This window comes from Oncorhynchus mykiss, chromosome 23 (assembly GCF_057628025.1).
Source record: "Oncorhynchus mykiss isolate SJ-2025 chromosome 23, ASM5762802v1, whole genome shotgun sequence".
Lineage (NCBI taxonomy): Eukaryota > Metazoa > Chordata > Actinopteri > Salmoniformes > Salmonidae > Oncorhynchus > Oncorhynchus mykiss.
The window spans coordinates 33978732-34004936 of NC_143044.1; the positions used below are offsets into that span (position 1 = coordinate 33978732).

A 26205-nucleotide genomic window follows, 5' to 3' on the forward strand; every position below is an offset into this window, starting at 1 on the left:
AAGCTCAATCAAGCTCTTTGCCACCGAAAATGCAACAAAAACAAATCAAGTATATCTTCATCACATGTACTCAGAGCTTATCACTCTCTTGTTTTTCATTCGTTACTGTTTCTAGGTGACTTCTGCTTTCCCTGTGACACCTCATTCCCCTCACTGTCTGTTAGAACCCATATTCTGCCTATGCGCAGATGATTATGGTGGCAAATACTGTGAGTTAGGTAAGGAACTATCTAAATTCAGGGGCGCAACTTTCACTGGGGATGGTAAAGAGGGACGGAGGGGGAGGCAATTTTTGTCCGCAATGATCTCTGTCAGGATCGTAGGTCCTATGGAGCACAGGTGAATTTTGCAGTGTATTCAATGAATGATACAGGGTTTAATCCTGAATTGATGAGTAGACCAACAGTACCGCAGTTTAAACTTAAAGCTACAGTCTGGGATCTGGGAATAATGGTAATTTCAGTTATTGAACCATTGATTATATTCTTGCATAATCAAATCAAATGTATTTATATAGCCCTTCTTACAACAGCTGATATTTCAAAGTGCTGTACAGAAACCCAGCCTAAAACCCCAAACAGCAAGCAATGCAGGTGTATAAGCGCCTGAACCACCTATATAATGTATAAATGTACACCAAGGTAATTCTTTGTCATGCCTCAATTTAGGCGGATTCGATGGTGACAGGGGCCTCAACAGGGTCATGCAGCCAGGGAAGACCAGTCTGTGACAGAGGTGAGGTGAAGTTTTGCAGACACAACACTTTATTCTCTCTGTCCAGCAAACACTGGACAAGCCAGATGTTATTTTAAGGCAGTCTGACAAACCTCCAAAGATGATTTCCAAACTGTATCAAGGGTTGATAGAGGCTTTTCCCAATGTGTGAGAAAGACCTGTGAGACTTTATTGATAATGATGAATGGATCCAGATATGTTAAAATGCCCAGTCATGTTCACAGAATCTCAGACATAAAAGACCATCCATAGAACGTACCTAATGCCAGTGAAACTGAATATCATGCACTCAGAAGTTGTATTCTGCTGGAGGTGTAAAGCACAAAAGGGGACATATTTGCATATGTTGTGGTCTTGTGAAGGCTGGCTGAATTCTGACAAAGAGTATGTACTTTTATCTAAGTATGTCTACAGGTTCTCCCTTCTCCCTGTTTTTGTTTGCTTGAAAAGGCTGATACTGGAGACTGTTATCAGAAGAAACTGTGTAACCTAGAATTTATAGTGGCAAATAAATGCATTGCCATTCATTGCAAGGTTGGTTATCCTCCCACAATGTTTGGAAGAAATGTCAAGTTATGTACAGTATCACTAGATTTTGTTTTAAGATTAAGGGTATACTGTGCAACTTTGAAAAGGTCTGGCTGGATGCCTTATATGGAATACTGTACAACAAAGGGAGTCTGTATTGAACACATGCCTACGTCAGAGGAGACATCTGTTTAGGCAATCACTTGCTACTGGGCTGCTCAGTCCTGGCCGTGTGGGTCTGGTGTACTGTGGTCACTCTGGCCTTGGTCTAACACACCTGAAAACAATGAATGTTTCACTAAGATCCTAAAGCTGAGTCGGGTGTGTTGGGTTGGGGCGTTACAGGGCCATGGATCCCTAGGGGCAGGATGTGGTGACCCAGCTATATTGTGTGTAAGTAAAAAGAACTCTATAGTACTATTAGGCCTATGATATTTGTATTTGTATTTATTAGGGATCCCCATTCCTAGGGTCCAAACATATTAAAGCACTTACATTACATATACAACAAAATATAAAAAAGTACATCATATAACCTTATTACACCACTACATATCTACAGTACAACATTTTTAATATCACCATACAACAATGTCACAATGTATGCGTATATGAATTATATGGAGGTTGTACTGTTGTACTGTTTCTGTGTGTTAATGTGTAGGTGTACAGTATGTGTGTTTTCCAAACCTTTCTATGCAGTGCATTCAGAAAGTATTCAGACCCCTTGACTTTTTCCACATTTTGTTACGTTAGAGCCTTATTCTAAAATGGATGAAAAAAATATATACTCATCTACACACAATACCCCATAAAGACACAGCGAAAATAGTTTTTTAGAATTTCTTGCAAATATATTACAAGTCAAAAACATAAATACCTTATTTACACAAGTATTCAGAGCCTTTGCTATGAGACTCGAAATTGAGCTCAGGTGCATTAAGTAGATATTTTGACCCCTACTCTTGTCCACGGTGGTCTGCGAACCCACAACCTTCTCGCCCGCAGCCCTGTGTGCTATAAAAATTCCTGTGAGAATGCTTACAGGATAAAGATCAGTTTCTAAAACTGCAGATCTAGGGCTCTGGTCTGTCCAAGAAGTGAGAGTAAATGGTAGAAATGTTCACTGCTATCCAACTTATGTTTTAATTATTATGTTGGGTATAGGGGAGGGTCACTTTTATTTCAAGCATTCAAGGGAGGGTTTAGGCAAAATATATTTTCCTGAAGGGAGGGCCATCCATTTTCCTTTCAGAGAGGTCCGATTTTGTAAACCTTATTATAAATAATCTTCACTTCCTAAACTAAAACTCATAAAGAACTACCTAATAAGCATTAGTCTCTCAGTCTGATATGCGCTTTTGAACACCTTAGTAAGCTCCACTCTTCGTGCTGGTGCCGTCGTAGCCTTGACCACAGCATTTGTTCACCTATATCCCTTTCTCATTCCTGAAGCCCAGGAAACAAACACTTCGCTTCCTAGAACATATGGAAATGAAAAAGGTTCATATGAGTGACTTTTTAGAGGTTTACTGTCAAATTTATTTATTAAATTAAAGAAAATAGACATTGATGACAGGCGCATGGGCCCCCAAGCCTTGCAGGGGCTGCAGGGGTTTCCGGTACGCCAGTTCTCAGGCCCTGGTGTAACCTCAAATCCCAGCGATAAAGCCTTGCATTACGCCTGGGAAGAAACGCTTCAATTGTGGCCTAGATGGGGGCGAACCCACCTGATGAAGGCATTTTTCATAATTTGAAATTGACTAATCACACAAATACGAGGTGTCTTCAAAATACTATGCATATTATGCATAAAACTGACTAAATAGAATCATCATTTTATGGGGTATATTGATTAGCCAAATGGCACAATTTACCCAAAGCAACCATTTTAACTATATTAGCCCACGCAGCTATGAGGATGCACTTTCATGCTAGGTTTAGGACCTCGTATTGTAGTTTATAGAGATGTACAAAACAATCTTAAAATGGTCTACTTTGGTTTCAAGCATCATGAAACCTATAACACAATAAATTCATTTGACTTTGTGATAATCTGTTTTTTGGACCTAACTTGCTTACCACTTTTTCCATGTGGTTTCTTCCTTCACAGACTGCACGAAGTGATGACCTCTTCCTAAATATTTGGTCACATGATTCATTTTGTGTATGGTTTGCTAGAAACAAGGGGGGGCTCAACTAACCCTTTGGCACAACTTATCTCACTCTCCCCTACAGTATGAACACGGTTTTCCTTGTAATGCTGAGAGATTGAAAGAGACACAGAGGAGAACGAACTCGTAAAAGCACAGCCTCCTTCATTATCGACGCATTGTGGCGATAACATCAAAGCGGATTCCCAGACTCTGGAGTCAGCCAGAGGCTGTCGCTTCAGCCAGGCAATAAAACATTCCTAGCCTGGTTCCAAATTTGTTTGTGCTGTCTTGCCAACTCCTCTGGTCATTGGAGGGACCCACCAGGCTATTAAATTCTAATCTCACTGGTATTGATTTTTTTGTTTGTATGCTGTGTGAAGGTCAAGAGTAAAACGTTAGTGCATGTGTCATGGGACTTGAGACTCTAATCATAATAATGTGGATCGGAGTGGTTAATTTATGTTTCCCATACAACCCTACTGAAGCTAAAGGCTATAGATGGTCAGTGTGCAGAGGAGAGCAGCTCTGTGAGGACTGTCTGTCTACCCCAGGCACGCCAGGCCATTGACACGAGATCCTGCTGTGAGATAGCTGTTTACAGCAAAGAGAAGGATCGTCTACAACATACAGAACCAGGGCAAGGTATTCATAAAGTATCTCAGAGAGGAGTGCTGATCTAGGATTCAGGGGCTATATGCCTTATTGTCCATTATCTTACAGAGAAGAGAAATGTGTCTTTGTGCTCACAACCCAATGGGCTAGAAGCAATGGGTCAGCCACAGTGCAGCACTTGAAGGTGGTTAAGTGCCATGCACAAGGGCACACAATGGCACAAGATTTTCCCATCTGAGTTGGGATTTGAACTGGCAACCAGCCATTCTCCAGTTGCATGGCCTGCTTCTCTAACTTCTCAGCTACCTGCCACCCCAGAATAGGGGTTGATCTACGATCAGGTCCTTCCTGTCCATTTATTATAATCTAAAAGGCAACTGAGTCTGAGACACTTTTTAAATACGACCCAGACCTCTAAATGTATCAAACAATCACTTGATATCTATTCCCATTCCCTTCCAATGATAATTTCACTAGTTTTCATGCCAATGCAATATTTATACTTTTCCTTACCTGTTGAGTGCTTTGTTATACAGCATGTGTGTCCTCTCTTCATTAAGGTTTATGGTACAATTCACAGTACCAGGAGGCAAAGGTGAATGTTTTGGCCCATGAGTACTAAGGAAACATGAGCACAGAAAACATGTTATGTGCTGGAAAACCGGACTGGAGTCAAGATGCGTGCGTGCGTGCGTGCAAGGTATGACACGCAGGAGTGACTTGAGATTACCATTTTTATTCAGCAGTTAATATGTATTTGGAAAATAATGGCCTTCAAAGTTATTGAAAACACAGACATGTAAAGACGATATCAGGACAGTCTTTCTCCATGATAAATATTCTGTATATTACTATAGTATTCTTCTTTTCTCCACAGGGTGATTCGAGAGGGCCCATGGTGTGTGAAGTGGACAATTGGATGTTCCTCTTTGGAATCGTCAGTTGGGGCGAGGGGTGTTCTAGAGCATTACGACCAGACCTGTACACAACAGTGACCAAGTACTACAAGTGGATAGAAGAGAATAGTCCTATCCTCCCTTGCGTCAGGGTCCATGTACCCACAGAAATTACCGCCTTAGACTCGTAATATGATGTATATCATGTTGTATAATTGTACATATAGGAATATAAGTATTTTAACTCCTGACGTTTAAACATAATATTTCATTTTTATTCTATGTCTTTGCAAACAGGGCGACAATAAAGCATTTTTATATTACTCACAATCCAAGGTTTTTCCAAAATGGTCCAACTTCCAACCTTGAAAATATACTGTAGCAAATCTGTGAAGATCTCCTTTCAGTGACTCACCAGTGACAGCTTGTTTTATGGTTATCCCCCTATACAACATGCATCCCTCACCGCCCACACAACCACACCACCCAGGAGCCTCGACCTAGTCATGCCTCTGGAATCTCTCTTGATCAGGGCTCAACCTTAAACCACAAGGCTTCAGATCTTTTACCCAATGGTCATGTAAATGTAATTAAGGTTAGACTTGCCTTTCAAATTAGTAATCTGGATGAATGGAATACTTCATACCTCCAATTACGCTGGAAGGCCTGTTGGCGACTGATGATTAATGTGGGTTTGTAGGAGTCAGTCAGTTGATGGTCTCGTCCACCAGTCGGCTCTCTTTCTGTTGAACCCATACTTATGTGGTAGCAATTAGCCCGTGGACGAGGTTAGTCAGTTAATGGCAAAACATGTAGCCTATGTTTTTGAAATCCTTCAGTGTTATTAGTGCCTGATGAGAGTCTTGAGTTTTTCAACAAATTTCTGTCCATAAAAGGAGACAGTGTTGAATTGCAGCTGTTGAAAGATACATTCCTTCTCTATTGGCAAGAAATATTATCTGTGACTGAATCTTCATCTTACTTTGTCACCCTTGTTCACACCATTAATTACAAGCCCCATAAACACATTAACAATACAATAGTTGTTTTAGGTTATGAACCTAATGTCACGCTCTGACCTTAGAGATCCTTTTTATTCTCTATTTTGGTTAGGTCAGGGTGTAACTAGGGTGGGTAGTCTAGTTTTTTCATTTCTATGTTGGCCTGGTATTGATCCCAATCAGAGGCAGCTGTCTATCGTTGTCTCTGATTGGGGATCATATTTAGGCAGCCTTTTCCCACTGGGTTTTTGTGGGATCTTGTTTATGTATTGTTGCTTGTGAGCACGCCATAGCGTCACGTTCCTTTCTTCTGTACTGTTTTGGTGAGTTTCTTAAATTAAACAAGTGGAACGCTACGCACGCTGTCCCTTGGTCCATTCAATATAATGTTTGTGACACCTAACATATAACTTTATTACAAATGTGTGATATATGTCCACATAACTCACTCACTGCATATATACGTACACTTTCCTCCTTATGTATTTGGACAGTGAAAATAAAATGTTTCATTTGTTTCTATACTCCAGCATTTTGGATTTGAGTTCAAATGTTTCATGTGAGGAGACAGTACAGAATGTCAAATATCTGTTTTACATTATTACAAATGTACTTAGTGAATTAAAGTACTCAAAAGTTTTGTCTTTTGTCCGATATTCCTTGCACATAGCATGTTTTGTTGTTGCCTCTGTTACTTTATCAATCATCACCATTCATGATTCATTCATTAATTTTCTTAATCATGGTATTATCAGGTCTCCACCGAACTAGGTAAATCCGCTTTTAGTTTTAAAGCACCTCATTGCTGGAACCAACTACAAAATGCATTTCAGTTGGATGTTCTGGTGCAGCACGGGCAATTACAAATATTGATTGGGGACCTTCTTATTGAAGAATGTAATTGTTTTTCTTGAATATTTGTGATGTATTTTTTTTATTTTTTTATTTTATTTTGAAATAGTATATATATATATATATGCAGGTCTCCCCTGTGAAAAAGACCCTGGTCTCAATGGTGACTACCTGCTTAAATAAAATAAACACATTTTTTAGATGTGTTCATAAACATCTTATCTACTACTGTACAGATGTAGGATCTTAATTTGATCACTCTTTTGTTGCTGCAAATTTTCTACACAGCAGAAAATGCTAAAGTTAGAAGCCTTTATTTTGCCTTGATGAAAAATGTATAATCCATGTAATAATTAACATTTCCTGTTGCTGCAGGATTATTTTCCTGCGGTATAAAACTGTCTCAAATTAACATCCCACATCTGTACTGTGTGTGTGTGTGCGTGCGTGCATGTGTCAGTGTGTGTGAGTTAGTGGACTTGACACGCATCGCATGGATTAGTGGAAGCCCCCTCACATGAAGCCACTAGGAGCGCCACTGCAGCTGGCCCTGACCCACAGTGTTATTTTTGTTTTGACGGCTAGCTATGAGACTATGTCATAGAGGGTTGGGAAAGAAGGGGTATAGTAGAACTTATCAGCCACGGCAAGAATTAGACTTAGAGCTGGGGTCCCCACGGTTACGGTAACCTCCGGTACCTCGTCCGGTTCTGTATTTCACCAGAAAACTTGAGATGGGATGAGTAACAAACATGAACCAAATCCAATTTTAAAGACATGCAGTGATACATACAGAGATATCATATCATGCCAACTCTGTACAGTGCCAAGTATACAAAGGTGATTTTAGTTTAGTTAAGGTAGGTTGGATAGTTGAGGTCAAATGACACATTGGTTTCACTTATGAAGCTCTTAAGATTTACATTTCATATAAAACAGCATTTGAAAGTCCTGTAGTCATTTTCCAGTATAACAATTTCCTCAATTATTTGAACCTGTTGTATTTACTACATTTCACCACTAGAGGGTGTCAGGTGTTAACTATCTATAGCATCGCAGGGCCTTTGTACAGAGTAGTGCTGTTGATGCATAACTGAACCGAGGGTTCAAAATAGTATTTTCTCTCAAAGCACCTAAAGAATACTTTCAGCAATATCAGAACAATTACTACTACATAAAATGATAGCATGGCATCATAGGAGCACATTATGGATTTGTTTACTTCACAATAATTATAAAAATAACAATGGAATGTGCGAACACTTAACACTTAACCTCTATGGGATCAGTGTTGGATCCTTATTAAGTGTGCCACCATTACACTTTGAGGAAGAACTAAATACAAACTACCAACAATTCTATTTCAGTTTTGTGTGGACAGACAGTATCATTAAATTATTCTATCAGACATAGAGCGTAAGAAGGCGACCAGGGGCTGTGTCTCAAATTGCACCCTATTCCTTACAATCCCACAGTCCCCTGGTCAAAAGTAGTGCACTACATAGGGAAAAGGGTGCCATTTGGAACGCATCCCAGACCACCCATCTTGACCGGCAGGCAGCCCCACGTGCATTCCAGACTGTACACAGGGGAGGGCCCTGGGAGCAACCCGAGACTTCAGAGAACTACAGCCTGCTGCCTTCCCTTTGATTTCTATATCTAGAACGGACTCTTCTGTTTGGTTATCCTCTGAAGGCATGGATTTTTAGAGAGAGGGAAGGGCCTTCTTGTGTACTGTCATTGAGGCCTATTCTATGGCATTATTCTATAGCATCTTCTTGGGCCTTTTGGGTTATCACGTTATTATGGATCCATCTAAGTAAGAGTGGTATTATGGAAAGATACTGCAAAAATTGTGAACTGCAGTTGCTTGCAACTCAAATAAATGGTATAAGACTAAACAACAGAACTATATCATCCGATTTTCAGGCATTCTAAAATAAGGGAAATAGGCCTAGGCTACAGAGCCTGAATGTGCTTTTCAGTATTTACAAACACCACTCTGCTTCCTTAAAAAAATACTAATTTGGGTCGGTGAAATTAGGAATAGGTGATTATGAGGTAAGAGCATCTGAAATGGACTGCATTGAGCTATATGGCAGTAACCCTGGAGTGAGTAGTGATTATGTGGTGTTAGTGTGGTGTGCTACTAGGGATGCAGTGCACTCTTTAACCCCATGTATTTACACTACATGGAACTAACTGCATGCTGAGTGTGTACTTCAAAGACGTGTCAGGCATCCAAGCCTAAATGAGAGATTAAAAAACCTTGAAGAAGATTATATTAAACCTTGTGTATTTCAGGATCTTATATTTAATCATCTTTGGTATAGGCCAGGGTTAGGTTTTTGGAACTCAGTTTGGGTCTCAACTTACTGTTGAGAGTTAGAATAGTAGAATACACAAGGTGCATTTTCAAATGTTTGTTGTCCATTAGCAGTTTTTCTCTTATGTCTGTCACTCAATTAGCCCATGTAAATGTATATGTTAGTATAACGGCTAGCTATCTCAACTTGTAGAAATCATGTTAAAATTACCAACCTGAGGGCCCCCGTAATATGATATCTCACTCAGATATCATATTAAAATGGCAAACATTTGTCTCCACCCATGCATGACAAAATGTGTAGAATTACAGAAAATTTGCTGTAAAACTGGTCATCTTTCTCTCTCCCCTGGCAAAATGAGTAGAATTGTATGAAATTAGTTATAAAATTGCAACATTTTCTCTATGCCCCATGGAAAAATGTGTAGTATCGCAGGAAAATTAACTCTAAAATATTGTTTCTCTCCGCTGTCAAGAAGGGGGGCTGCTAAAATGTTTTGCTCATAAGGAGTGTGAGTCAGGGGGTTTGGAAAGTGCCTGATGGATAGCTGTGAATCTAAGCTTTCCATTGTTATGTGATTAAAGGGTATAAGTGAGCAACAACTTGTTGTATACTAACATTATTTGTGACAGTGTAAAATCCCTATGGGAAAAATGTATGGGACGGAGGGATGAACGAAAGAGTGATAACACAGAGAAAGCTACGATTGCTGCACTGCTACCACACATTTTACAACTTTAGTGACATAGTGTTCAAGAAAATATCTATGAGACATTGTCACCCCAAGTGAGCCCGAAGGCCCAAAAATCGGAGTTACCCATCCTTGGTATAGGCACTAGTGGTGTAAAGTACTTAAGTTAAAATACTTTAATGCTTTTTAGGGGTATCTTTACTTTACTTTACTGTTTATATTTTTTACAACTTATACTTTTACTTCACTATATTCCTAAAAAATAATGTAGTTTTTATTCCATACATTTTTCCTGACACCCAGAAGAACTAGTTATATTTTGAATGCTTAGAAGGACAGGAAAATGGTCCAGTTCATGCACTTATCAAGAGAACATCCCTGGCCCTCTACTGCCACTGATCTGATGGACTCACTAAACACAAATGCTTTGTTTGTAAATGATGCCTGAGTGTTGGAGTATGCCCCTGGCTATTCGTAAATAAATTAAAATATATATATATATATATAAAATGCTGCCTTTTGGTTTGAAATGGTTTATACTTTTACTTTTGATACTTAAGTATATTTTAGCAATTACATTTACTTTTGAAATTTAAGTATATTTAAAACCAAATACTTGTAGACTTTCACTCAAGTAATATTTTACTGGGTGACTTTCACTTTTACTTGAGTCATTTTCTATTAAGGTATCTGTACTTTTACTCAAGTATGACAATTGGGTACTTTTTCCACCACTGATAGGCACCAAAACACTGCAAGATAGAAACAGAAACAGAGCATGAGAGCAGCAGCTGCAGGTTCATCAATCCCTTGAATGTTTACATGATGTCTCAAACAGAGCAACTTCCTTGATTCTTTATTTTTAAGACTCTTCCTTTTTAGGAAGTAGGCTGCTGCCTTGCAGCCTCCTCTTGGGAATCTGTGTGAATTCCTTTGCTGGTTTGGCTGGCAGTGGATTTTCAACCCTCCAGTATTGTTATTTAATGTTGTAAAGGGGAGATGGAATTTGAAAAATGTGTTATGCTACACTCAAGTTGCCAGAACGAGAATAAATAATTTTGATCTGAGTTCGAAGCTTATGCAAAAGTACACATGGTTGACACTATACTTCAGTAGGGAAATTGTTTTCCTACATTTACATAATTTAGCAGATGCCCTTATCGAGAGCAATTAGGATTAAGTGCCTTGGCCAACCAACAGATTGTTCACCTAGTTGGCTCGGGGATCCAAACTGGCAACGTTTCGGTTACTGGCCCAACGGTCATAACCGCCTGCTAAAGTCTGAAAGTGAAAACAATGTGATGAACTTGTTGGAGGTTGATCCCATTTCACAGGATACAGAACTTGAAAAACTTGTAGGATCAACTGTGATTATGTGGATGTAGGAAGAAAATCTCTGAATACACTGTGATCAATTGTTGCTGGCAGTGGATAGGACCCATACTTGAATTTGGGCTCATAAAATCAAACCTTGGGATGGATTTAGCCTATTCAGTTTAGGTCTTATGACTGTCCTGTTAGACAAACATGTTACCTATAAGGATTCAAATTAGTTGTAGGTTACCGGTATGCTTAAATATGATTTGAATTACTTAATCACTGTAGTCTTTCAGGTAATGTGTTATGATAACTATGCAGAAGGCTAATGGAATATTTATCGAATCAATATCTGGGAATTTTATTCACCTAATCAAACCTAATTTTTATTTGGGATATTCTAACTTTCTATTCTATGCTAAAATTATATTATACTTTACAATTGTTCATTCTACCTTTATATAGAAACTGCACAGAGCAGGTACAGCCTACATCCCAAAGCAACTAGACTATATTTCAGTCCCTTCTGCCAGCAATTTGTCACTAGAATTTACACTGTCTATGTCCTTACTGGTTGGAATTTGCTCCTCTCAACAGAAGACGCACATTTCCCTTTTTAGGGCATGATAATGTATTACGTAATTTTGGGAGAACTCGAGCAAACGCGAATGTGTGGAATAGGCGGGGGCAAATCGGGAAAGATTGGCATCCACTTGCGCCAATCGCGTTGGCGGTCACATTATGCTATTTATCTTATTGGTCGGAGGGTGGACATTACGTTCACTATGGTAAAGGTTGCAATTACTTTTCGCGAGGTACGGTTGGGTATTCTCACGTTGATGGTTGCAAGGGGAGTAGTTCGTGTTCCTAGAGAGTGAAACTGTTCTAGGGAAGGAAAGTGTTGGAGTAACCAAATTAGATTTCATAAAGGCGCAAACAAGAGAGGGAAGTTTTGAAACACATAACGGGTCTGCCTTCTTCTCTTGGATAGGAGAGCTGACTTAAATTTTCATAATGCCGGTTTTTCACACAAAGACGATAGAAAGTATCCTAGAGCCGGTGGCTCAGCAGATATCCCACCTGGTGATAATGCACGAAGAAGGTGAGGTGGACGGGAAAGCTATCCCGGATCTCACCGGACCCGTGGCTGCAGTGCAGGCGGCTGTCAGCAACCTGGTCCGGGTAAGTGAACAGTCCACACAATACGCTGGCGTAGGGTTGTTTACCTGTTGCTTGCTGTCTGTGTAGTGCTACATTGTACCAGCCCGCCGCGATTCGAGTCAATTGTCATTTTATGTGAGAAGTTACGGCTGTGGTTACATTGTTTCTTTTCATCGCTACATCGGTTGGCAACGTAATGCTTTTAGAACCCGAGAGTTTTAGCTACAATGTATATATTACATTTAGTTGAAGTTCCCTTTCACTTGGGTCGTAGGGCAGTGACGCCCTTTTCCCCTTGAGAATATGCTCTGGGCCTGTCCCCCGGAGCTATGTATAAATCCCCCCGTTGATTTATACGCTATTCTTATGCCAGAGTATTTCAATTGAAAAACAATTGTTAACTGTCATCAACTCAAGTGTTCTCTAAACAATTATTGATATCTTCAGCAGAATTTGTATTGTAGCCTTTTGTAAATGCCAACATTTAATTGCATGGGACCACATTGTTTCCTACTCAATTTTGTGCCAGTAGATGTTTTTTATGAGAATTAATGGAAGTGATGCCGTTATAGTGTAGGCTATTTGACTGGTAAAGGCAACCCCAGTGTATGACAGAGTAATAAGCATTTCTTCACCATATGATCTGCTAATGACAGACAAATCTGTTAGTTAATCTTCTTCACGTTTGGCTCTGAATAGAGCCTATGTATACTGTTTGTTTGCATTTTACTATGAGACACTGGGCATATGGTTGTAAAAATAGGCAAAAAAAATTCACACAGTATAAGTGTTCTTAACAGTTTTGAATGTAATTAACTACAGTCTGAGCTGTGACTTAGTTGGACAAGTGTAAATCAAATCAAAAGCAGTTAAAACCCCAGTGGGAGTGGAAGTGTGCTCCACACAACAACTTCCAACAGTGGGTGACTGACTGAACTCCATGGCAGCCAGCAAGCAAGCTAGACCCACAGTCTATGTCCTTATTTGTTAAATGGCAGTTTAGTACAGAATGCAATAGCAATCCAATGGTTTCCTCCCTAATACCGATATTAAGAAGTAGTTGTCTTCTGCAGTCTAAACGTGACCATATTACACAGGACATGACCAATGGGCAAATTATCCATAATGGCATTTCCTCTTATTTACAAGAGCATAGCTGAGATTATCACTTTCTAAGCGAGGAAGCTAACAAAAAAAGAAAAAGGTGTAATTATCAGTGTCCTCACAGAAATGGTGGTTTCCAAAAAAAGGGAATAAATTAATATTTCATCCAAGTACTGTAGCATCTTAGCTACTCAAAGGTGCTCGTATAAGCAGGATGATCCAGGCACGCTGTATTCAATTTCAGTATTAGACTCAGTCTTTATTATCAGATTGCTAAACAACCAGAAGTTGTGAAACATAAGTACATTTCACAATACATTTCTCACACTAATACTAGGCTGTATGACATTTACTGTAAGTTAGGCCTATTTCTGCATCACTCTGTGAAGCTAGGAGTCCTTGGCAGTTGTCTGGAGTATACATTTGGACAATTAGACTGGCATCTCCTAGCCTCTCCTCCCAGCAAAGTGATACTCAGTGTAGGAGTATTGGAGGTAGAGTGTTGTTTACTTGTAGGACTCACCCTGGACTGGCCAGGCCAGGCTGGCAGTTAAAGGGAAACTTCACCGCTCAACATTATTTGGGGTGTTTTTCCAGTCTCCCTACATAATCATGAGTGCTGAGAGGGTATTTCAGACATAATTATTCACTATAGTTGTATTTCATTTTTATTTTTTTTGCACTGGGAGAGCTCAACCAATGATATCATTGCTTGATTTGAGCCTGCTGTCTGATCTAAAAAAATAAATGCAGTCATGTTTTGTAGCAATTATTGTGTCCTTTGGGTTTGCGTAGTCACGCTAGCAGCAAGTAGATATGGTTGCCATTGTTCAATTAGAGCCATTGGACTTGTCTCTACGATGTTGCAATCTGCCAGGACATTGCAGGATATTCAGGTTGACACATTTTCCCTGGCTTTGTAAAAAATTACAGTCTGACGGGATCCCTACTTCCTTGTTCAGACCCTCGAAGGCAGGATTTCCAAAACAGGGGCGGTACTGGTTTACAGGTTCATGGAAGCCATGTTGCCATGCACTGTCCAGCTGAGATTGCTAAATAATTAGCTACAATGGCTGTTTCTAATTCCTATTTCCAAGAAGAGCTGGACGACAAAACATTTTTTGATCAAATCAAATTTGATTGATCACATACACATGGTTAGCAGATGTTAATGCGAGTGTAGTGAAATGCTTGTGCTTCTAGTTCTGACAGTGCTGTAATATCGAAACAAGTAATCTAACAATTCCCCAACAACTACCTAATACACACAAATCTAAAGGAATGAATAAGAATATGTACATACAAATATATGGATGAGTGATGGCCGAGCTGCATAGGCAAGATGCAATAGATGGTATAAGATACAGTATTAGAGGTTGACCGATTAATTGGAATGGCCGATTAATTAGGGCCGATTTCAAGTTTTCATAACAATCGGTAATCGTCATTTTTGGATACCGATCATGGCCAATTACATTGCACTCCACGAGGAGACTGCGTGGCAGGCTAACTACCTGTTAAGCGAGTGCAGCAAGGAGCCACGGTAAGGTGCTAGCTAGCATTAAACATATCTTAGAAAAAACAATAAATCTTAACATAATCACTAGTTAACTACACATGGTTGATAGTTTATCTAGCTTGTCCTGCGTTGCATATAATCGATGCGGTGCCTGTTAATTTATCATTGAATCATAGCCTACTTCGCCAAACAGGTGATTTAACTAGCTCATTCGCGAAAAAAGCACTGCCGTTGCACCAATGTGTATATAACCATAAACAAACTCCTTTCTTAAAATCAATACTCAAGTATATATTTTTAAACCTGCATATTTAGTAAATATTGCCTGCTAACATGAATTTCTTTTAACTAGGGAAATTGTGTCACTTCTCTTGCGTTCTGTGCAACAGAGTCAGGGTATATGCAGCAGTTTGGGCTGCCTGGCTCATTGCGAACTGTGTGAAGACTATTTCTTCCTAACAAAGACTGCCAACTTCGCCAAACGGTGGATGATTTAACAAAAGCGCATTTGCGAAAAATAAACCATAAACATCAATGCCTTTCTTAAAATCAATACACAGTAGTATATTTTTTAAAACTTGCATATTTAGTTAAAATAAATCTGGGTTAGCAGGCAATATTAAACTAGGGAAATTGTCACTTCTCTTGCGTTCATTGCATGCAGAGTCAGGGTATAAGCAACAGTTTGGGCCGCCTGGCTCGTTGCGAACTAATTTGCCAGAATTTTACATAATTATGACATAACATTGAAGGTTGTGCAATGTAACAGGAATATTTAGACTTATGGATGCCACCCGTTAGATAAAATATGGAACGGTTCTGTCACGGTTGTCGTAAGAACGGGACCAAGGAGCAGCGGATATTGATTTCCACATATTTATTCCAAAGCCAAAAACAAATAAATCAAATACACGAACAACGGAACGTGACTACGTGGTGCACATGCACAAACACAAAATAATATCCCACAAACACAGGTGGAGAAATAGCTACTTAAATAAGACAAATAGCTACTTAAATATGATCCCTAATTAGAGACAACGATTACCAGCTGCCTCTAATTGGGAATCATACGAAACACCTACATAGAAAAATAAACTAGAACACAACATAGAAATAATAAACTAGAATACCCCTAGTCACGCCCTGACCTACTACACCATAGATAAACAATGGCTCTCTATGGTCAGGGCGTGACAGGTTCCGTATTTCACTGAAAGAATAAACATTTTGTTTTCGAAATGATAGTTTCCGGATTTGACCATATTAATGACCTAAGGCTCATATATCTGTGTGTTATTAGATTATAATTACGTCTATGATTTGATAGAGCAGTCTGACTGAGCGGTGGTAGGCAGCAGCAGGCTCGTAAGCATTCTTTAAAACTGTAACGGTCGTTGGCGGTGGAAGAAAGTGAGGACCAATGTGCAGCGTGGGAAGTGTCCATATTTTTAATAACGTAATAGAACACTGAACAAAAACAACAAAGTGAACGAACGAAACAGTTCTGTCTGGTGCAGATACAAACACTCAAAAGAAAACAATCACCCCCCACCACACAGGTGGGAAAAGGCTACCTAAGTATGATTCTCAATCAGAGACAACTAACGACACCTGCCTCTGATTGAGAACCATACCAGGCCAAACACAAAAACACCACATAGAAAAAGAACAAATTGATCAGAAATACAGTGTAGACATTGTTAAAATTGTAAATTACTATTGTAGCTAGACAACCCATAGACAACCCACCCAACTAACGCCCTGACCATACTAAAACAAAGACCTAACAAAAGAACTAAGGTCAGAACGTGACACAAACAGCACTTTACTGCTTTTGCCAGCAGCTCTTCGCTGTACTTCAAGCATTGCACTGTTTATGACTTCAAGCCTATCAACTCCCAGGCTGGCAATATTAAAGTACCTTTTAGAACATCCAATAGTCAAAGGTATATGAAATACAAATGGCATAGAGAGAAATAGTCCTATAATAACTACAACCTAAAACTTCTTACCTGGGTGTCAGGCGTGTGCGTACTTGTGGTGAAGTCAGGTGCAGGTGGCAGAGAATTGTGAACAGGCGCACACTTTATTTTGGCAGGAGAAAGATTACAGACTGCAGCTGTGTCAAAAACCTCCAGCCAACAATGTAAAGTGTAAAGCGTGCAAAAACAGTCACAAAACATGAATGTTTAACAATTCAAACAAGCTTCGTGAAATAACACGGAAATAACAACCGCCAGCCTGGAGCGTTACAAAAACACGTAACACACAAACAATATCACACAAAAACATGAGGGGGAACAGAGGAATAAATACATTCAGTGTAATTGGGGAATGTAAATCAGATGTGCAAAACAAGACAATACAAATGGATGAATGAAAAATGGAGCGGCGATGGCTAGAAAGCCGGTGACGTCGCCCGCCGAACGCCACCCGAACAAGGAGAGGAGCCGACTTCGGCGAAAGTCGTGACACTGGGAATATTGAAGACTCATGTTGAAAGGAACCGCCAGCTTTCATATGTTCTCATGTTCTGAGCAAGGAACTGAAACGTTAGCTTTTTTACATGGAACATATTGCGCTTTTACTTTCTTCTCCAACACTTTGTTTTTGCATTATTTAAACCAAATTGAACATGTTTCAATATTTATTTGAGACTAAATAGATTTTATTGATGTATTATATTAAGTTAAAATAAAAGTGTTCATTGTTCATTCAGTATTGTTGTAATTGTCATCAATACAAATATATATATAAAAATTGTCCGATTAATTGGTATCGGCTGTTTTTGGTCCTCCAATAATCGGTATCGGCGTTAAAAAATCAATCGGTCAACCTCTATACAGTATATACACTACATTTCAAAAGTTTGGTGTCACTTAGAATGTCCTTGTTTTTGAAAGAAAAGAAGAAAAAAAAATGTGTCTATTAAAATAACAACAAATTGATCAGAAATACAGTGTAGACATTGTTAAAATTGTAAATTACTATTGTAGCTGGAAGCAGCAGATTTAAAAAAAAATGTTTGAATATCTACAAAGGTGTACAGAGGCCCACTATCCGCAACCATCACTCCTGTGTTCCAATGGAATGTTGTGTTAGCTAACCCAAGTTTATAATTTTAAAAGGCTAATTGATCATTAGAAAACCCTTTTGCAATTATGTTAGCACAGCTGAAAAGTGTTGTTCTGATTAAAGAAGCAAGAAAACTGTCCTTCTTTAGACAAGGTGAGTATCTGGAGCATCAGCATTTGTGGGTTCGATTACAGGCTCAAAATGGCCAGAAACAAATAACTCTTCTGAAACTCTTGTTCTGAGAAAAGAAGGCTATTCCATGCAGGAAATTGCCAAGAAACTGAAGGTCTTGTACAACGCTGTGTACTACTCCCTTCACAAAACAGAGCAAACTGGCTCTAACCAGAATAGAAAGAGGAGTGGGAAGCCCCGGTGCACAACTGAGCAAGAGGACAAGTATATTAGAGTATCTAGTTTGAGAAACAGATGCCTCACAAGTCCTCAACTGGCAGTTTCATTAAATAGTACCCGCAAAACACCAGTCTCAATGTCAACAGTGAAGAGGAGACTCCGGGATGCTGGCCTTCTAGGCAGAGTTGCAAAGAAAAAGCCATATCTCAGACTGGCCAATAAAAAGAAAAGATTAAGATGGGCAAAAGAACACAGACACTGGATAGAGGAACCATGACTAGAAGGCCAGCATCCCGGAGTCACCTGTTCACCTTGTTTTTTGAGTGCTCTATCTTCTTAGCTCTTTATTCCATGATCTTCTTTGTGTGTCAGAAACAGAAATGTTGAATTCTAAGCACAATTCTGGCCATATGCCTTGGGTGGTTGTGTAGAAGAAATCAGCCATGATGGCCTGAATGCATCCCTAAAGAAAGACACGTCCCACTATAAATAAGAGTAAGTAGCCTGGCATTTGAGCCTTGGCTTGTGCATGCCGGGATGACTCATTTCCCACTATAGCAAGTGTTATTTAGGCAGGCATACTAGTCAGCAGGCATAGTTTTGAGATGACTAAAAGGGTGATTTTCAAACGAAGCCTGCTGTACTTAATCATTTCTGCAGTTCCTTTTTATGGTCTTTTAAGAAGTGCCATTGACGTTCTACTCAGTCACAGGGTCTTGGCACAGACTGGGAACTGAATGTTTGTCAGCCTGCTTATACAGCCAAGTCTCTCCAAGGCAAGGTCTGAAGACTGGAGACTTCATGCACAATTAAACAAACCTTCAGCACTGTGGTGTAGATGGTGCTTAACTGTACTTTGATTGGCCTTGCTAAGTCCTGGGCTAAGGGAAGGGAGCACTGCTGCTACTTTGCTCTTTTGGGATTTGCATTATGACACAGCTTTGATGCGTAGCTACACATCTTTACTCAACAAATAACTACATAATAAAGTATTTTATGTTAAGATATGGATTTAGCCTTTTTTGCCATCTAACTAATTGATTCAGAGGAACCGCCGCTTCCCAAATAGAACTCTATTCCTTATATAGTGCACTACTCTTGACCGGAGCCCTATTGGGAATAGGGAATAGGGTGCCATTTTGGCCTCTGTTTTTCTCATTGATCACATGAAGATGGGCTTTTGAGAATAGGTGGAAGGAGAGGTGAGATGAGAGGCAGGGTGAGGTATAGTGAGAATGGAAGTGCAGTTAGTCAAGTCAGGAAGCCTTGGATAAAGGCTGTGGATCTGAATCCACCAGCAGTAGTAGTCCAGTGCTGCAACAACAGCTGTTTAGTACAACATAGGAAGGGAGGGAAATAAATCAACTTCAACTCTGCTGGGCACTGATGAGCTATCCTCCCACCCTTCCCTCCTCCCCAGCGATGATACATTGCTGGCCCTAAAGACCACAACAGCCATGGGGAAATAGTGTGTAGTCAGATGTGTCAGGAAACCACCAGAGGTTTTGTGTTCCATCGAGCCACCTCAGCTGCTGTGGTTGTGTGGTGTAAGCTGCATCCCAAATGGCACCCTTTATCCTATATACAGGGCATTCGGAAAGTTTTCAGACCCCTTGACATTTCCACATTTTGTTATGTTACAGCATTATTCAAAAATGTATTTAAAAAAAATCCTCATCAATATACACAATACCCCATAATTCATTAAAAGTTAACTGAAATATCACATTTACATAAGTATTCAGACCCTAAACTCAGAACTTTGTTGAAGCACAGTTGGCAGTGATTACAGCCGAGTCTTCTAGGGTATGACACTGCAAGCTTGGCACACCTGTATTTGGGGAGTTTCTCCCATTCTTCTCTGGAGATCCTCTCAAGTTTTGTCAGGTTAGATGGGGAGCGTCGCTGCACAGCTATTTTAAGGTCTCTCCAGAGATGTTTGATCGGATTCAAGTCCGGGCTCTGGCTGGACCACTCAAGGACATTCAGAGACTGGTCCTGAAGCCACTCCTGCATTGTCTTGGCTTTGTGCTTAGGTTCGTTGTCCTGTTGAAAGGTGAACCTTCATCCCAGTCTGAGGCCCTGAGCACTCTGGAGCAGGTTTTCATCAAGGTCCTCTCTGTACTTTGCTCCATTCCTCATTCCTAACTAGTCTCCTAGTCCCTACCTCTGAAAAACATCCCCACAGCATGATGCTGCCACCACCATGCTTCACCGTAGGGATGGTGTCAGTTTTAATTTTTTAATTTTTATAAATTGGCTAAAATGTCTAAACCTGTTTTTTCTTTGTCATTATGAGGTATTGTGTGTCGATTGTTAAGGATTTTAACGTAACAAAATGTGTAAAAAGGGAAGGGTTCTCAATACTTTCTGAATGCACTGTTGTGTACTACTTTTGACCAGGGCCCATAGGGCACTGCTCAAAGGTAGTGCTCTATGTAGGGAATAGGGTGCCATTTGGGACGCAAACGTGGTGTACGGTGTGGCTGTCAGTGTCACCTCAGGGGTTTGAAAAGAAAAAGATTGAAAAGATTACTCTTAAGACTCGGATGGTAAATTCATGCTAGAAAACGTATGCTTATGTTGGCCGGAAGTTGTTCTCAATGAATTATGACCAAAAATATCTGCTCAATGAATCTTGTGAAAGCTTATGAATAGGAATATTGTCATGAGAAAGACTCATGATAGACTATTACTCTGTATCATGAGAGATGGCCAAGAAGTGTGTCTGATGCATGCTTCCTTGCTGTATGGTTTCTTTTGGCGCACAGGCCTAGTGAGGCATTTGATTTGTGTCTGTCACCACCTTGGCTACACTCTGTGCACTTCCTGAACTATATTAATAACCCCTGCTTGACGTGACTAGACAGTTGCGGGATAAACCTACACTATATATAAAAAGGTGTGTGGACAACCCTTTCAAATGTGTGGATTCGGCTATTTCTGCCACACCCGTTGCTGACAGGTGTATAAAATCAAGCACACAGCCATGCGATCTTCATAGACAAACTTTGGCACTAGGAAGAGCTCAGTGACTTTCAAAGTTGATGATATTACTAGTGTATCTAGCGTGTCCTGCGTTGCATATAATCGATGCGGTGCGTATTCGCGAAAAAGGACTGTCCTTGTTCCAACGTGTACCTAACCATAAACATCAATGCCTTTCTTAAAATCAATACACATAAGTATATATTTTTAAACCTGCATATTTAGCTAAAGGAAATCCAGGTTAGCAGGCAATATTAACCAGGTGAAATGGTGTCACTTCTCTTGCGTTCTTTGCAAGCAGAGTCAAATCAAATCAAATTTATTTATATAGCCCTTCGTACATCAGCTGATATCTCAAAGTGCTGTACAGAAACCCAGCCTAAAACCCCAAACAGCAAGCAATGCAGGTGTAGAAGCACGGTGGCTAGGAAAAACTCCCTAGAAAGGCCAAAACCTAGGAAGAAACCTAGAGAGGAACCAGGCTATGTGGGGTGGCCAGTCCTCTTCTGGCTGTGCCGGGTGGAGATTATAACAGAACATGGCCAAGATGTTCAAATGTTCATAAATGACCAGCATGGTCAAATAATAATAATCACAGGCAGAACAGTTGAAACTGGAGCAGCAGCACGGCCAGGTGGACTGGGGACAGCAAGGAGTCATCATGTCAGGTAGTCCTGAGGCATGGTCCTAGGGCTCAGGTCCTTCGAGAGAGAGAAAGAAAGAGAGAAAGAGAGAATTAGAGAGAGCACACTTAAATTCACACAGGACACCGAATAGGACAGGAGAAGTACTCCAGATATAACAAACTGACCCTAGCCCCCTGACACAAACTGCTGCAGCATAAATACTGGAGGCTGAGACAGGAGGGGTCAGGAGACACTGTGGCCCCATCCGAGGACACCCCCGGACAGGGCCAAACAGGAAGGATATAGTCAGTGTATATGCAACAGTTTGGGCCACCTAATTTGCCAGAATTTTACGTAATAATGACATAACATTGAAGGTTGTGCAATGTAACAGGAATATTTAGACTTATGGATGCCACCCATTAGATATAAATTTCACTGAGAGAATAAACGTCTTGTTTTCGAGATGATAGTTTCCGGTTTTCGACCATATTAATGACCTAAGGCTCATATTTCTGTGTGTTATCATGTTTTAACTAAGTCTATGATTTGATAGAGCAGTCTGACTGAGCGATGGTAGGCACCAGCAGGCTCGTAAGCATTCATTCAAACAGCAATTTTGTGTGTTTGCCAGCAGCTGTTTATGACTTCAAGCCTATCAACTCCCGATATTAGGCTTGTGTAACCGATGTGAAATGGCTAGCTAGTTAGCGGGGTGCGCGCTAATAGCGTTTCAAACGTCACTCGCTCTGAGACTTGGAGTGGTTGTTCCCCTTGCACTGCAAGGGCTGCGGCTTTTGTGGAGCAATGGGTAACGCTGCTTCGAGGGTGGCTGTTGACGATGTGTTCCTGGTTCGAGCCCAGGGAGTAGCGAGGAGAGGGACGGAAGCTATAATGTTACACTGGCAATACTAAAGTGCCTATAAGAATATCCAATAGTCAAAGGTTAATGAAATACAAATGGTATAGAGAAAAATAGTCCTATAATTCCTAACTACAACCTAAAACTTCTTACCTGGGAATATTGAAGACTCATGTTAAAAGGAACCACCAGCTTTCATATGTTCTCATGTTCTGAGCAAGGAACTTAAACGTTAGCTTTCTTACATGGCACATATTGCACTTTTACTTTCTGCTCCAACACTTTGTTTTTGCATTATTTAAACCAAATTGAACATGGTTCATTATTTATTTGAGGCTAAATTGATTTTATTGATGTATTATATTAAGTTAAAATAAGTGTTAATTCATTATCATTGTAATTGTCATTATTACAAATAAATAAATAAAAATTGTCCGATTAATCGGTAGCGGCTTTTTTTTGGGTCCTCCAATAATCGGTATCGGTATCGGCATGGAAAAATCATAATCGGTCGACCTCTAATGACAACAACATGGTACTGTAGAAACACATGGCAGCAGCACAACAGGGTAGCAGCACAAAACATGGTACAAACATTATTAGGCACAGACAACAGCACAAAGGGTAAGAAGGTAGAGACAACAATACATTATGCGAAGCAGCCACAACTGTTAGTAAGAGTGTCCACGATTGAGTCTTTGAATGAAGAGATTGAGATAAAACTGTCTAGTTTGAGTGTTTGTTGCAGCTCGTTCCAGTCGCTAGCTGCAGTGAACTTAAAGGACGAGCGACCCAGGGATGTGTGTGCTTTGGAGAACTTTATCAGAATGTGACTGGCAGAATGGGTGCTCTATGTGGAGGATGAGGGCTGCAGTAGATATCTCAGATAGGGGGGAGTTAGACCTTAGAGGGTTTTTATAAATAAGCATCAACCAATGGGACTTGCAACGGGTATACAGAGATGACCAGTTTACAGAGGAGTATAGAGTGCAGTAATGTGTCCTATAAGGAGCATTGGTGGCAAATCTGATGTTCGAATGGTAAAGAACATCTAGCCGCTCGAGAGCACACTTACCTGCCGATCTATAGAGTACGTCTCCGTAATCTAGCATGTGTAGGATGGTCATCTGAATCAGGATTAGTTTGGCAGCTGTGGTGAAAGAGGAGCGATTATGACAGAGGTAACCAAGTCTAGATTTAACCTTAGCCTGCAGCTTTGATATGTGCTGAGAGGACAGTGTACTGTCTAACCATACTCCCAAGTATTTGTATGAGGTGACTACATCAAGCTCTAAATCCTCAGAGGTAGTAATCACACCGGTGGGGAGGGGGGCATTCTTCTTACCAAACCACATTACCTTTGTTTTGAAGGTGTTCAAGACAAGGTTAAGGGCAGAGAAAGCTTGTTGGGACACTAATAAAGATTTGTTGAAGAGCGTTAAACACAAAATCCGGGGAAGGGCCAGCTGAGTATGACTATCATCTGCTTATACAGTAAATGGACGAGAGAGTATCCTATTGCTTGAGCTATGTTGATATAAATTGTGAAGAGCGTGGGTTCTAGGATCAAACATTGGAGTACTCCCTTGGTGACAGGCAGTAGCTAAGACAGCAGATGTTCTGACATTACACACTCTCTTTGAGAGAGGTAGTTAGAAAATAAGGTAAAAGACCACTCAGAGACACTAATACTCCTTATTCGGCCCACAAGAATGGAATGGTCTACCGTATCAAGTCAATAAAAAGTAAATAAAAAAAGCAGCAGAACATTGCTTAGAATCAAGGGCAATGGTGACATCATTGAGGACCTATTTCTTTTAGTGTTTTAATTGTATTTTTTTACCAAATATTCTTTTTCTCCACAATTTTGTGGTATCCAATTGGGAGTTAGTCTTGTCCCATCGCTGCAACTCCCATACAGACTCGGGAGAGGCGAAGATCAAGAGCAGTGCATCCTCCGAAACACGACCCAGCTAAACCGCACTGCTTCTTACCACAATGCCTGCTTAACCCAGAAGTCAGCTGCACCAATATGTCGGAGGTGCCTGGCCGGCCACAGGAGTCGCTAGAGCGCGATGGGACAAGCCGGCCGGCCAAACCATCCCCTAACCCGAACAATGCTAGGCCAATTGTGTGTCGCACCTTGTGTCTCCCAGTTACGGCCGGCTGCAACAGAGCCTGGACTCGAACCAAGATCTCTAGTGGCACAGCTAGCACTGCGATGCAGTGCCTTAGACCACTGTGCCACTCAGGAGGCCATTGAGGACCTTTAAGGATGCAGTGACACATCCATAACCTGAGTGGAAACCAGATTGCATACCAGAGAGAATACTATGGACATCAAGAAAGCCAGTCAGTTGATTATTGACAAGTTTTCAACACTTTTGATAAACAGGGCAAAATATAATTTGGCCTATAACAGTTAGGATCATGTTGATCTCTCCCTTTTAAATAAAGGATGCACCTTGGCTGCCTTCCAAACAATGGGAACCTCCTCAGAGAGGAGAGACAGGCTTGGCGATGATAGGGGCAACAACCTAATTTTTTTGGGGGTCAAGTTTAAGGAGCTCCTTTAGCACCTTGGACTCAGTGACCGGCCTGCAGGGAGGAACTTTGTAGCGGGGCAGGGGAAAAAGAGGGAGGAGCATTGGGAATAGTCACATTAGAAGGGTTGGGAAATGAGGAAATGTTGGACGGGCAAGCATGCATGGCAGAGTCAAATAGGAATCCTGACTTAATGAAGTGATGATTAAAGAGCTCAGTCGTGCTCATTGTCAGAAACAACCACATCAACATTAAGGGACATGGGCAGGTCTTTAACTGTTTTACAGAACTTCTTGGGGTTAAACCCACAGAGAAAGAGCTGCTCCTTAACTTCTTTCGGATCATTGGGACGCTAGCGTCCCACCTCAACAACATCCAGTGAAATTGCAGAGCACGAAATTCAAAAAACAAAAGTAGTAATAATAAACATTCATAAAAATACAAGTGTTATACACCGTTCTTTAGCTTAGAATCTTGGTAATTGAACCACTTTGTCTGATTTACAATAGGCTTTACGGCGAAAGCATAGCATTTGATCGTCTGAGGACAGCGCCTCACCCACTTCCTGCATTAACATGAATTCATAACCTGCACAGGTGTCACAAAACTAAAAAAAATAGCGATAAAATAAATCCATTACCTTTGAAGATCTTCATCTTTTTGCATTCCAGAGGGTCCCAGTTACACAATGAATGGTCGTTTTGTTCGATAAAGTTTTGTTCGATAAAGTCCTTCTTTATATCCCCAAAAGGTCAGTTTAGTTGGCATGCTTCATTCAATAATCCACCAGTTTCCCCTCGTTGAAAATGCATACAAAATGAATCCCAAACATTACCAATATACTTCATCCAATCCAA

The 26205-nt window shown here is 40.4% G+C and overlaps 1 protein-coding gene and 1 long non-coding RNA gene across 2 annotated transcripts in view; both read left to right on the forward strand.

Annotated features, from left to right (window-relative positions):
• The first annotated feature begins 113 nt into the window (after nucleotides 1–113).
• LOC110502806 (uncharacterized) lies at nucleotides 114–4731 on the forward strand. Its single transcript, XR_016491094.1, has 5 exons — nucleotides 114–218; nucleotides 669–735; nucleotides 1609–1656; nucleotides 3502–4061; nucleotides 4592–4731. It is a non-coding gene; the product is annotated as an uncharacterized LOC110502806 (long non-coding RNA).
• Nucleotides 4732–11785: 7054 nt separating this feature from the next.
• The window catches only part of LOC110503119 (vinculin), a 78474-nt gene continuing 64054 nt past the window's right edge, over nucleotides 11786–26205 (forward strand). The window contains exon 1 of the mRNA XM_036960509.2: nucleotides 11786–12297. Coding sequence (XP_036816404.2) covers nucleotides 12130–12297 — 168 coding nt within the window. The 5' untranslated portion in view covers nucleotides 11786–12129. The remainder of the gene's footprint in view (nucleotides 12298–26205) is intronic.